This window comes from Daucus carota, chromosome 5, assembly GCF_001625215.2.
Source record: "Daucus carota subsp. sativus chromosome 5, DH1 v3.0, whole genome shotgun sequence".
NCBI classification, from domain to species: Eukaryota; Viridiplantae; Streptophyta; class Magnoliopsida; order Apiales; family Apiaceae; genus Daucus; species Daucus carota.
Window position 1 is genome coordinate 9,695,146 of NC_030385.2, and position 15,457 is coordinate 9,710,602.

A 15,457-nucleotide genomic window follows, 5' to 3' on the forward strand; every position below is an offset into this window, starting at 1 on the left:
ATGTATAGGTCAGTCCGCGTAAAATAACCGCGGATCCGTTGCCTTCCGCTGAAAATATACGCGGATCGATTAAAATTTTTTCTTTTATCATAGCCGTTGGATCGATGATCCAACGACTGGGAAGCAGTGTGTTACATAACTGTTCCCTGACAATCAGTTGTCAGGGAACAAGACCCTTAAAATTTTATATATTTTCTAAACATGCCAAATAAATGTCTGATATAGCTAAAATGTATAGTAAAATTTGTATTGATTGATAGAGTGTCCTAATTAACCACGTCTACAAAGTAAAAACAAACGTATGAAAAACTCCAACTTCGGCAGCTTATATTTTTCTCACCTAGATCAACTATAAATAGCGACCCCTTACACAATGTTGAAAATCGAAACTCACCACCAACAAACAAGTCATAAATATGAAGGCAGCCAGAGCTCCCACTTCACTAACTCATTTTTCACTTGTTTTCCTCAGCTCATTTCATCTGCTCTTTTCATTTTCAGCTGCCGAACATTATCCTGGTCAGGCATTCATTCAGTGCCTCATCTTTCAATCAAATGACTCCATTGCTAATGTCGTCTACTCTCCTAACAATGCTTCATACGAACAAATTTACGAATTTTCGCTACGAAATCCTCGGCTTAATAACTCGAACCGGCTCCAGCCTCAAGTCATTGTGACGCCAGTATCCGAATCTCAAGTCCAAGCTGTGGTTCGATGCGCCCAACAGAACCACTTGAGGATTCGGACTAGGAGCGGCGGCCATGATTTTGAGGGTCTTTCGTATAGTAGCACGTATGATATTCCGTTTGTGTTACTCGATATGATTAATCTTCGAAATGTTAGTGTTAATGCGACTGCTAGAACAGCCACGATTGGCGCTGGTGCTACGCTGGGTGAAGTTTACTACTGGATTTACAGAGCCAGTGGTACGCTTGCTTTCCCTGCTGGTGTCTGGTCTACTGTGGGTGCTACTGGACTTATATGTGGTGGCGGATATGGTGTGCTGCGTCGTAAATATGGTTTCGCTGCAGACAATGTTCTGAACGTTCGGATAGTCGATGTTTATGGAAATATTCTTGATAGAGAATCAATGGGTGAGGATCTTTTTTGGGCTTTAAGAGGTGGCGGCTGTTCTAGCTTCGGAGTTGTTTTGTCTTGGGAGCTGAATCTAGTTGAAGTTCCGGAAACAGTTGCGATTTTCAATATCTCTCGAACACTAGAACAGAACGCTACGCAAATGATTCTCCCGTTCCAAACAGTTGCGCGAAATCTACCCGTTGAAGTTGATCTCAGAGTCCTTATGAGTACAACTATAAGCAACACAAGTGTTCGACCAGATAACAAAACAGTTCGGCTATCATTCACGAGTACATATCTCGGTCCAGCAGATGAATTATATAAAATTATTGATAAAAATTTACCGGAGATAGGGTTATTGAGGTCGGACATTCAAGATGTCAGTTGGATTCAAGCAATAATGCAGGGCTCATTTTTCCCACTATTCGACGAAGCTCCCACTCCGGAAGATTTGCTTGACAGAACATTCTTAGCTGATATTCCTTTTAAAGGAAAATCAGATTTCGTGAGAGAACCTATATCTGAACAAGGCATAAATGGGCTGTGGGATAAGCTTCTAGAAGTTGGACCAGGTGAAACAACTCTCGTCTTTACACCATACGGAGGAGTTTTGGACGAGTACCTGGAATCTGCGATTCCATTCCCGAATAGGAATGGAACATTGTACATGGTTTACATGAGGGTGCTTTGGGTTGGGAACACAACACAGAAACTTGAATGGATTAGAAGCTTATACGGATACTTGAGGCCTTATGTTTCGAGGAATCCACGAAGGGCGTATTATAATTATAATGATCTTGATCTGGGAATGAACAATGCAAGAGGTCCTATCAATTATATCACAGCCAGGAGATGGGGAAGGTCCTACTTCAACAATAATTTTATGAGACTGGTTGGCGTGAAGACGCGGGTTGATCCTCTAAACTTCTTCAGGCACGAGCAAAGTATCCCTCCCTTTTCGCTGGCTATGGTCTCAGATATGTGAGTTGGATGATCATACTGCCGCTTGATTATTAACTAAATAAAACATGCATATTATTGATACACATATATTTGCTCTTGTTTGGTGTACGTGTCACATTCGATATTCAAGAACAGTAATTACACCGGGCCGTTTGGGTGAGTTTAAAATAACTGCTTCTTGCTTGAAATAAATAAATGGAGTAGAAGTTAGAAGCAAGATAAGACTTATAAGTGATTAAAGTGTTTGGGAAATAAGTAGAAGATCTTAAACAAAAACTAGCATTCCTACCTTTTTATAAGTGCTTCTTGATTTTTTTACATAAACGATACAAATAAGTGCTTATAACTTATAAATCGAGAAACCCGGCTTAAACGTGGCTGCCAAACACCCGCTACATTTTAATATCAGTGATGGTAAGAATATGGCTGATGTTACCTTTGGGATAGGTTATCCTTTCCTTTTTCGGCGAATAGAGCACAAATTCAAATATCTGTCCCTATATTTTGCTATAAAATATATTAGTAATTAGTATATTTAGAATATGAACATAAACAATAATAACAAATAGAATGATCAATAACAAATAGAGTAAAAAATGAACTAATTTTTAAACCAAAATAGAAGTAGAACAAAACATTAAACATATAAATACACATAATATATATTATAAATATTATGAACATATACACAGAGAAGAAAAATTTATTTTTGAGAGGAAAATGTTAGATTCCCCAATCGTGTGGCAATATCAGACACGGCCCGAACTCGACCCAACCCGCAACTCGATTTACTGAAACAAAATCTAAAAAGTGACCCGAAAATCACCTGATTAACCCGAAATGACCCGAAATTAGAATTTCATTTCTAGTAACTTCAATTTTCAGTTTTATTCAATTTTAAGTGATTTTATCTTGACCCGAAATCGACCCAATTGATGACACGAACCCCATCCGTTACCCGAAATTGCCACCCCGTCTCCAAAAACTGTTCCCAGATTATTTTCCCAAATCCAAGTGGCAATGGACAATTGCTTACTCTCACAAAATTAAAAGTAGCTATATGTCTCCCACGTCATTTGAGAACAAATTTTGAAGTATGTAAGCATTATCCTTTTTGAAATATGCTATAAAGAGATTCTGATGCCAGCTTTGCAAACAGTGTTATTAAAAGAAACTATATGTCTACATCTCTCCACCGGTGTTAAAGGAAAATATGTCAATAGCTTTACAGAATTCAGCGAATTATTATTTTAAATTGTAAACACTATGGATTGTACAACACCACAAACTAAAGTAAAGAGAATTGATTGAATCGTGACAATTATTTTAAGTGTTTCTTGTATGTGTTTTCAATGTTTTTAATGTGTCTAATGTTTGTGACCATTAAATATATACACATTGAATATGGAAAAAATTGACGCCGTTCACATTCTTCACATTCTGACATTCTGACAGACACCCGATTTTAGTAGTCAAAGTCATTTAAGTTTCATTTATTTAAATAATAACAATAATAATATTGTTATCTTAATTAACAATGCCCACATGAATAACAATGGACAGTTACATCTAAAATTAGATATTTCATAATAAATAATCAACAACTTTGAACTTACCTTAGTTCCTATTTATTGGATTAACAAGCCAATCACTGAGTATGTTAAATTAACGGGCCGGTACCCACACACACATATATATGAATTTGAAATAAGATACATGTTTTCTAACACAATCTTAAGTAATATATGTGAAAATTATATATATATATATATATATATATATATATATATATATATATATATATATATATATATATATATATATATATATATATATATATATAATGAAAGTCAACATGAACAAAATATCAATATATATTTACGGACACTCTTTGTAATCTACTGTTAGGAATCAATAATTTTTGATGATAACATAAACATTTTTGTAACATGTCTTACTTAGAATCTTTATCAAATTTCAGTTGTAATTGTTACATTTCTTGTCTTTGGGAATTATCAACGGATGGGTAGAATAGGATGGCTAATTGTAAATATCCAATGCCATGTAATTTTATCTAAGTGAAGGATATTCAACTGATGAGATGTAACTGTTCAACTGATAAAGACTGGATGATGTTTCAACTGATGAAAATCAAGCATTCAACTGAAGACAAAGTATTCAACGGATAATGCTGAGGAATTCAACTGATGAGACTGGAACAGCATTCAACTGATGGAGTTTGTAATTCATTCAACTGATGAGCCAGGCATTCAACTGATAAAGTCAATAGCAGTTGAAAGCAACCAGAACCTTCAACTGATGAAGCAAAGAGCAGTTGAAAGTGACTAGAGCTTAAGTCTGACAAATCACATGGATCGAATTACACTAAAATAGACATGGAAGCCTAATTAGGAAAATAAAGAAGAAGCAGAAACATACTTATCTCATGCAGTGCAATCTGGATCAAATCAAGATGATGGTCAAAGATGAAGACATCTCAGAAAGCATGCATAAGACAAAGTTGTGCAGCATTGTTTTTAGATTAGAGTGCATTTTGTAATCTAGCTAAAAGCTTTGTAAAACTTGGAGTATATAACCAAGTTAGTAGCATCAGTTGAACTTGTTCAAATTACTTGAGAGAAAAATCTGAGAGTTAGAACTTGTTTGAGTGATGAACCAGCAGCTGTGCGAATTGTAAAACAATCCACAGATTCTTCTATATAAAATCTCACGGGTGGATCATTCAATCCACCCGTATTTTTAATACTTGGTGTTTTTCTGTTTATTGTGTTCTTAGTGTATTGTTCTTGAATCTTTTAAATTTGTAGAAGATTGTATTCAACCCCCCCCTTCTACAATCCTTCTCATAGTTGGTGTAAAATAACATCTACGTATACCAAATTCATCATAACCACACAAAATGAACATGAAGTCAAAGTAATTAATTTTTAGCATATTAAGGATGACCACAAGCAAGTTGTAGAAAATTGAGAAAGACATTCAAAAATTAATACAATAATGAAGTTTAATATCTTCATTTTTAAAAAGATTATATCTTAACATTATTATTAATCCGACATATGTAGAGATAATTGTAGCAAAGGTAGCTCAATGAAACTAGAAATACAGCCTGCTAGCTTTAAAATTTCATCGACTTATCTCAACTAACTAACAGGTTCACTTGGATATGCGCGCAGAACATCTGGCACCCAATTCCGTGACCAGCACACATCCGTTTGACATAAGATCGGCTGAACAAAAGTTTGATGAGTGAACTGCGAGATAGTTAGATTCAGCTAAGAGTTCCACATTATCAATTTCAAACCTGGTGAAATTCATATTCTTCTGATCATAAATATAGAAGTTACCACTTCCTGACTTTATGATAATTCCATCATCTTTCAGAGCTACTAGAGGGTGAAGTGTTGACTTACATATGCCAGCAGGAATAGAGGCTGTCAAAATACACTTTAAAACCCAAGACTCCCCAACTCCATACTCTTTCATCGACCATATGTCAAAATGAGCATGATGTGAATTATCAAACAAACACAAACAATTGTTCAATATCCCAACACTCATATTAACCTTGCCGTTACCTATATTAAGGGGAAAGGGAATCAGATAGTCTCGCTCGTCCTCGATGTTGAATGCATACAAAGATGTAAAATTTTTCATCTCGTTATAAAACAACCAATGAAACGCTCCTTTCATAGTATCCCCAAGAGATTCTTGATAACTTGGATATGGAAGATAACCCACTCGCTTCCATGTAATATTAGTCCCAATAATAAAGACATCAGCCTCAGATCTTTTTTTATAAATCGGGTGTGGCGGGTCTACTGGTGTTGAAATTCTTAAAATCATATACTTATCAGTTATGGTATTAAAACCCAACCCGTAAACTTCTGTCCTTTTTCCACGGCAACTGTAATTCTTTTTGTTGTGTGTTGGAAGGCGAACATATTGCCCCAAAATTGGGTTACAAAGGTAAAGATGAGATTGGGCACAATAGATAAAAGGACTCCAATATTCCCCAATTTCACATGGAACCAAAATAAGAATCAAGCCTTTACAGGAGCCGGCAATTTTAGCTTTGTTGATCTGGATAACAGATTTATATAATTGACAATATCCCTTTGCAAACTCAACTAAGTGAACCCCAAAATTATTGTTAACAACAACAGTAATATACGGGGAAATCTCAGCATAAAGTTTTGTAAACCAATTTTCAGATATCAATTTAAGAAATAATTTACCTACGCACCTCCACGCACATATAGAAGCAATTGGGAGTCCTGCAATAATGTTCGCAACGAGTGACTCCGATACAGTGTCAATCAAACTTGTCTGAGTGATTTCTTTCCCAAATTCTTCCGTCTTGTGCTGCTTCATCGATTTCTTTGTGCGTCTTTTCTTGCGAGCCATAATGAAAGAAGGTGATATGTTAAGTTTAAAGGGGAAAATTTATGAGGTGCTTGATGTTGAAATAAAACATTGGACAAATCTTGTCAAATCTAGATTTTATTAATCAATTAAAAATCTCGAACAATCTTTTCAGATTTTGTAAAAACAATAAGCAATACAATAAAACAGATATATGGGTTACATAGTTTGATATGTTAGTCGGACTCGGGTACCGACATGGGCCTGGATCCACGCGTTGGATTCTCAATTTTTTAAAATATTAGGAATTCCTAATATATATGGATACAATACTTGGTCACACAAGTGCTAGGGGTTAATTTCCATACCCACATCGTGTTATGTCTCACACGAATATAAGTGAAAACTAAAGAATTTTAAATAACAAAGATAACTACATATATATATACAATATATATGTGTATATATATGTGTGTGTGTGTGTGTGTGTGTCTATATATATATATATATGAGTAAAGTTTCTTAGAGTCCTCATTTCAATGGAGTCTTTGAGTCCACATTCTTCAAATTTGATAAAATATATCCAATAATCTAGTGGTTTCAATTTTAATTATTTTTGTTGCGCAATATTTTTAAATCCAACAAGGTGAAGATTATGTTCTACAACGTAATCAATATGCACAACAATTAATTTTATAAATCGCAGGACATATTAAACATAATATAGAATATAGTGTCCTGCGATTTATAAAAGCAATTCTTATGCATGTTGTAGAACATAATCTTCAGCTTGTCGGATGTATAAAATATTATAGAACAAAAAAAATAAATTTTGAAACCACTAGATTATATTTTATCCAATTTTGAAAAATGAGGACTCCAAGACTCCACTAAAATGAGGACTCCAAGAAATTTAACTCACACACATATAATCTAATTAAGAACATAATCTTCAGCTTGTCGGATGTATAAAAATATTATAGAACAAAAAAAATTGAAACCACTAGATTATATTTTATCCAATTTTGAAAAACGAGGACTCCAAGACTCCACTAAAATGAGGACTCCAAGAAATTTAACTCACACACACATAATCTAATTAAGAACATAATCTTCAGCTTGTCGGATGTATAAAAATATTATAGAACAAAAAAAATTGAAACCACTAGATTATATTTTATCCAATTTTGAAAAATGAGGACTCCAAGACTCCACTAAAATGAGGACTCCAAGACTCTACTAAAATGAGGACTCCAAGGAATTTAACTCTCTCACACACACACACAATCTAGTTTAGATGTTAGATTTCATATATTATATTTGGTTTGTGTTTAATTATGAAATTATAATCTTAACAAATTATTTTTTATGAAAAATAAAGTGTTATGATAGTATTCTTTGTTGTTCTTTTTTTAAAGTGTTCTGTATGGAGTGAACCCATATATATATATATATATATATATATATATATATATATATATATATATATATATATATATATATATATATATATATAGTGAGGTTCGAGAGAAAACCTAGGTTTTAAGAAAATCGATTAATTACGTACATTGTACGGTATTCCTTTTTTAATTGCAATCAGAATATATCTAAATAGAAGGGCAATCTTGGACAAAATCTTGTGAATATTTGCATATCTTTTATTTATGTTATTTCCAAAATTCAATTTTCAGTATCAATTAATGTGACATACATTTCAAAAAATCAATCAATTAACATGATTTTTGCACATATCTTAATGAATATACTAATTCCTAATAAAACACTTAATGGAATCAATTAAATAATAAATTTAGCAAACATAAGTTTTTACTAAACATCATACTAATAAATACATTAAGATTCTATTATAAATTTTATTAATATTCTACCAAGTGTCATATCAATATTATTAAGATTATACTAAGTAATTCGCTAATGACATTAGATTTATGCTATTTTAATATTCGATATATTTATTATATATTAATTTCTATTATTTGTTTCTTGAATTATATCAAGAATCTATTAAAAAGTATTTAAATAGTTAGTCATATATTGACATGATTTATTATGTGTTCTTTTAAAAAAATATAGAATTTAATATAATAAAATTGATACATTAATTAATATTCTAATAATCAATGCATGAAACTTTCGAATCTTAAATAAATAAAATATTTAATAGAATTTTAACAAAATATTTTTTGTTATAAATTAATGGGAAAATAGATTTTTTAACACTCAACTTATAGTGTTTTTAGAAACTTGCCACCCAACTATATTTTGTTTTCTTTTACTCACTGATGTTAGGTTTGGATCTTTTTTTAGCCACCAACTTAGGTTCGGATTTGATTGCTAACATTATGATAATTTTATTTGTCACTAAACTTATTGCTTCTTTAGAAATTAACCACTCAACTATAATTTTTTTTATTTTACTCACTAATGTTAGGTTCATTTTTTTTTTGTCATTGAAGTTAGGTTTGGATTTGATTATTAGCATTACATTAATTTTGTCTAGCATTATTGAAATACAGTGATAGTCTGTAATAATATTTTGATGATTTAGTTTATGTTTGTATCTTTATATATAGTACTTTTTATGTCTCCAACGTCGTTTACCTTGGGCGATAAGAATTTTACACGCATTATATGGCTTTTAAAAGACTACTTTCATAAATAATTTTACTTTTTTTTCTTCCGAATAAAAATTCAGCGTTTGAATTTTTACACAAAAAAAATCACAAAAATAAGTTATGAAACTATATTTTATAAGAGTCTTAAAATACGTGCTAAGCAGTAGAAAAAATTGTAAACTAATGAGAGGGACGGAGGGAGTAATAATAATAAAATGATGCATTATAGAGGGCAATCATCGAAAATTAAGTTAACCTCTCTATTTATTTATCTTGAAAATTGTAATAAGATAAAGTTATTAAAATTTATGAAGATAAATTTGAGAGAGATTTTAGACTGAGTGTCGATTGAAAGTTTAATAGCGAAAGATGATGCATCATATCACTCAATTACACTTTATCTTATCAGGGAGGGTGGATTGTTTGAAGTCATTGATTTTATATTGATGATTTATTGAATTTTTAGAATTATAATTACGATTTTTCCTGATTTTAATTTTTCATCGGCTCATTTTATATTATTATTGTTATATATAAATATATAAACATACGACATATCATCAAAATATTCCATACTATCACTATGTATAAATGATGCTACAAAGATTATCATAATGCTAGTAATCAAATCCGAACCTAAGTTGGTGGCTAAAAAAAGATCTAAACCTAACATAAGTGAGTAAAAGGAAACAAAATTTAGTTGGGTGGCAAGTTTCTAAAAACACTATAAGTTGAATGGCAAAAAAATCTATTTTCCCTTAATTAATTAGTATTAGTAGTATGGAATAAAATATTTTTGAACATATTCAAATAGAACTTTTTTATTATCTATTTTAAAATAACATGTAATAGGTAAAAATATTATTATTATTATGTATTGGAGATATTTAACAATATTATTATAATTGTGATAAGATTCTAATAACAATATAAAATTATGATAAGTTTCTAAATCATGTGAATGAGTTTATTTTATAGTTACATTAAGATTCTAATAAAAACTTTCATAAGATGATTTGTTAGATCAATGGTTAGAGATTCGTTAGGAACACACAACACATTAAAAAAATCTTGTATTATATATAATCAAACAATCAAAATTTGTAATAAAACTTTCAGCAGAATCTTAGTTTATTTATTAAATAAGTTTAATAATATAATTAATAATTAAAATAAATTAAATCATAAAACTAATAAAATTAGCTAAAATTTATATTATGTTATAGGTTAAACACCTAATAGAATCTTAATATTTTTAATATATATAGAAGATTTTCTAAAATATTTTATTATTTTTAGTAATAAATATTTGTATCGTGCAAGATTCTTTTTGAATATTTAATTTTTCTTTTACAAATTATTCACCCTATAATATTCTTTTGACTCTTCAAATATTTTCAAATTAATATTATTTTGAAGAGTTACAAACTAATTAATGTTAAGGAATCCTAATTTAAAAATTATAATAATATTTAAAAGAACACTTCAAGAAACTTTCAAATGTTAAAAGAATACTTAGTTCCCACTAAATTTTTCAAATATTTATTACTAAAAATAATTATATATTTTAGAGAATCTTCAATATATATATTAATAATGTTAAAATTCTATTAAGTGTTTGACTTATAACATAATTAATAACGTTAAGATTCTATTATATTAATAATGCTAAGATTCTATTAAGTGTTTGACCTATAATATAATATAAATTTTAGCTAATTTTACTAGTTTATGATTTAATTTAATTTAACTATTAAGTTTATTATTAAACTTATTTAATAAATAAACTAAGATTCTGCTAAAAGTTTTATTATGAATTATGATAGTTTGATTATATATAATACAATATTTTTTTTAATGTGTTCTACATGTGTTCCTAACGAATCTTTAACCATTGTTTTAACGAATCATTTTATAAATTTTTTTATTGGAATATTAATGTATTTATAAAATATATTCATTCACATGATTTAGAAACTTATGGTAATTTTATATTGTTACTGTAATGTTATTACAATTTTAATAATATTGTTAAGTATCTCCGATACGAGATTCTCGAATATATTCTATCATTCAGTATCAAGATTTTTTTTAAAAATATGTTTATACAAGATTCTCTGAGATATTAAATTACAAATATTATATGTTAAATGTAAAATATTATTTTTTTAAAATCTTTTCAAGGTGAATCTTTTAAAATTTGAAATTTGAAATTCGAATTGAATATACATTAAATGATTGATTGATTAATATATGAAGAATCTATTTAAAGCTGGTATTAATGTGTGATTGATTTGGGATATATTTATGTTACAAAATTACCCTGTATACGCTAGATTTGATTGACATGATTAATTATTACAATACAGTATATTATTAAATACGCATACGTGATTAGCAGGGTTCCTCGGTTTTCTTGATAAGATGGGTTTCTTAGGATCTTCCGCCTATATTATATATATATATATATATATATATATATATATATATATATATATATATATATATATATATATATATCGGGTTGCACTCCACACAGAACACTTTAAAAAAAGAACAACACAGAACACTATCATAACATTTTAGTTTTTCACAAAGAATGATTTGTTAAGATTATAATTATATAGTTAAACACCATTTAAACTTAATATATAAAATCTAACATCCAAATACATCCACATTATTGCTATAAAATAATATAGAATCCAGAACAGAATCCAGAATAAAATCATATGTATATGTTTTTTGCACGATTAATTTTACATAGAATCATGTTATTTTTAACCCAAATTTATTGTTAAACATGACGGATTCTATTATTATTCATAATAAATAGTTAATCAACTAAAAATTTGAAATTAATTTAAGCTTTAGATGAGATTCTATATTTGATTCTAAAGTGTTCTGTGTTGTTCTTTTTTTAAGAGTGTTCATTTTTGAGCAATGCCCTATATATATCTATATGTGTGTATATATATATAGGGTTGCACTCCACACAAAACACTTTAAAAAAAGAACAACACAGAACACTATCATAACATCTTTTCTTTTACTCCCTCCGTCCCATTTTAACTGCTTTTGACTTTTTTACACGTATTTTAAGGTGTTAAAAAAATCACTTCTAAACATAATTATTTTTTATAAAATTTATATCAAATAAAAGTTTAGAATCTAAACTTTTATTTGATATAAGAATTGAAATTTTTTATTGAGTATATATATTGTTTTTTTACATCTCAATATACGTGTTAAAAAGTCAAACAACAGTTAAAATGGGACAGAGGGAGTATAAAAAATGATTTGTTATGATTATAGTTACATAGCTAAGCACTAACTAAACCTAATATATGAAATCTAACATCCAAATCTATCCAAATTATTAATATGAAACATTATAGAATCCAGAACAGAATTCAAAACAGAATCCAGAATAGAATCATGTATATATTCTTTACATGATTAATATCACGTAGAATCATGTTATTTTTAATCCATAATTGTTGTTAAGCATGCTAGATACTATTATTATTCATAATAAATGGTTAATTAGCTTAAAGTTAGAATTTAATTCAAGTTTTAGATGAGATTCTATGTTCGATTCCAAAGTGTTCTTCTTTGTTCTTCTTTTAAGGGTGTTCTGTTTTGAGCAATGCCCTATATATATATATATATATATATATATATATATATATATATATATATATATATATATATATATATATATATATATAGAGAGAGAGAGAGAGAGAGAGAGAGAGAGAGAAAGAGAGAGAGAGAGTGAGAGAGAGAGAGAGAGAGAGAAAAGTTCTATGGAGATTGATTTTTGTGGAGTCTTTAGAGACTTTAATCACAACCATCAATTTCTTACCCATCCAAGACCCACAGATCATTGTCTTGCAAATTCGTTTTTCTCTCCCTATCCAGTCCTGCACTTCTAAATTGGTGAACAACAAGCAAAACTTCTAAATCTTACCTACCATAAAATAATAATTCCATAATATTGGTGTTCAATCACCGAACAAATAAAAATAATAATTGCATACAAAAAAAAGATGTAGTTGGACATTGCTATGATTAGCACTGAACTCATTGTCATTGTCCTGCAACGATTGCAACGATTTGAATTTGTTGCAAGACAAAATAACACTTAGATATATCACAAATATGCGGGACAAATTATTAATATTACATTACTAGAAATGCAGGACAAGAATAGTGTAAATTATAAAGATAGTTTTGGATTAAAACTAAAACAAGAAATGCAGCCAATGCGATTAACTAGAATGGTAAGGGTGGGCCCTAGGTGGGTGATGACATATAGGGGGTGAATGATGTCCTTTAGGTATAGTGTATCTTGGTTTGTATTTTAGTTTTTATTTTAGTGGTTTGTATTCGAGCAATTGTCTATATTCTTCTAAGTGAAATCGTATTTCGAAAAAAGTTCACCAATTGATGGGAAAATTCAAATTAAAAACGGAGGGAATTTTGTGGATCATGTGTGTGATGGTGTATATTAACTAGTGTGTGGTTGCCCCTACGGGGCCATTAGATTAGATCCATCCAAGAACTTATATTAAGTTTGTAGTTTGTACACACTAATTTAGTTTGTATTTGAGCACTTCCCTAAAGTTTCTTGGAGTTCTCATTTCAATGGAGTCTTTGAGTCCTCATTCTTCAAATTGGATAAAATATATCCAATAATCTAGTGGTTTTGCTTTTAATTATTTTTGTTGCACGATATTTTTAAATCCAACAAGCTGAAGATCGATTATATGTTCTACAACGTAATCAATATGCACAACAATTAATTTTATAAATCGCGGGACATATTAAACATATTATAGAACATAGTGTCTTGCGATTTATAAAAGCAATTCCTATGCATGTTGTAGAACATAATCTTTAGCTTGTCGGATGTATAAAAATATTATAGAACAAAAAAAAAAAATTGAAACCACTAGATTATATTTTATCCAATTTTGAAAAATGAGAACTCCAAGACTCCACTAAAATGAGGACTCCAAGGAATTTAACTCTCTCTCTCTCCACACACACACGCGCACGCGCACACACACACACGGATATATATATATATATATATGAATATATATATATATATATATATATATATATACATATATATAGGTTTATATATATATATATATAAATATATATATATATAGCATTGCTCAGAAAAGAACACCCTTAAAAGAAGAACACTTTAGAATCGCATATAGAATCTCATTTAAAACTTGAATTAAATTTTTATTTTAACTAATTAATCTTTTATTATGAATAATAATAGTATCTAACATGTTTAACAATAAATATGGATTAAAAATAACATGTTTCTATGTAATATTAATCGTGCAATATATATATACACGATTTTATTCTAGATTCTGTTCTGGATTCTATAATATTTCATATTAATTATTTGGATGAGTTTAAATGTTAGATTTCATATATTGATTGGTGAGTTAGTAGTTTGTCTTTGTATTCTCTCACTTTCAACACTTATATAATATTTAACTCGTATCTATAATATTATGTCATTATAAGTGCAAAAATGTTAGAAGTGTTTGTGTGCGGTCAGAGTTATTGAAGGGGCGTCATGATGTTGTGACGGTTCGTATTTCTTCTAATTCATTACTTTTGTTATCTTAATTTGAAGTGAATTTTTATTTTGATAGGTAATATAAACCCAATTAACCTGATCTATAGATTGTAGGGTTGAGTTAGACATATATTTTTGGTTGATTGGATTAAATTTTTTATAAAACCGATTAAATTGGGTTGGATTATTTTTTACATCCAACCCGACCGACGCAATCGGTGTTGACCCTTACTCACAACATTGAGTGCTACTAGAATAGTGTGGTACCCATGGGTGTGCATTTGCTTAACCGAAACCGAAATCGAAATTTTTTTCGGTTAACCGAAATCGAAATTCGAAAAAATCTCTACCGAAAACTGAACCGAAATTGTTTCGGTTTTATAACCAAAGCGAAATTTAAATTTCGATCATTGCCAAAAAACCGAATTTATAAACCGAAATTTTTAACAAGTATATAAAAATTGTTGCTCTGAAAAATTAAAAGATGCTCGTCGCATACAGTTTTCACAACCAGAAGTAGAACTTTCTGTAACATTCTCCTCTCTGGACTCTGAAACATTGGTTAAATCGGAAGTGAAACTCAGAAATAAGAACCCCAACTAGCCAATTCCCTCATTTTTTATCAAACCCAAATTGACACACAAAGGACATCAAGAAACACACATAGTTACGTGAGTCAGAGACATAGGTATACTAATACACACAAACGATTCAAACACAGATGCAAAGCTAGGCAAAGCTGCAAACTGATCACACATACTGACTCGCTAATCAAAC

General features: G+C 29.6%; 2 protein-coding genes across 2 annotated transcripts; one reads left to right on the forward strand and one right to left on the reverse strand.

Annotated features, from left to right (window-relative positions):
- The first annotated feature begins 386 nt into the window (after nucleotides 1–386).
- On the forward strand, nucleotides 387–2,191 carry LOC108221066 (berberine bridge enzyme-like 8). Its single transcript, XM_017394967.2, has one exon. It carries the CDS (start codon nucleotides 417–419, stop codon nucleotides 2,061–2,063), a length of 1,647 nt encoding a protein of 548 aa, XP_017250456.1. The 5' UTR covers nucleotides 387–416; the 3' UTR covers nucleotides 2,064–2,191.
- Nucleotides 2,192–5,218: 3,027 nt separating this feature from the next.
- On the reverse strand, nucleotides 5,219–6,469 carry LOC108221295 (F-box protein At3g07870). Its single transcript, XM_017395183.1, has one exon. The coding sequence runs from the start codon at nucleotides 6,467–6,469 to the stop codon at nucleotides 5,219–5,221; it is 1,251 nt and encodes a 416-aa protein (XP_017250672.1).
- Between the last annotated feature and the right edge of the window lie 8,988 nt (nucleotides 6,470–15,457).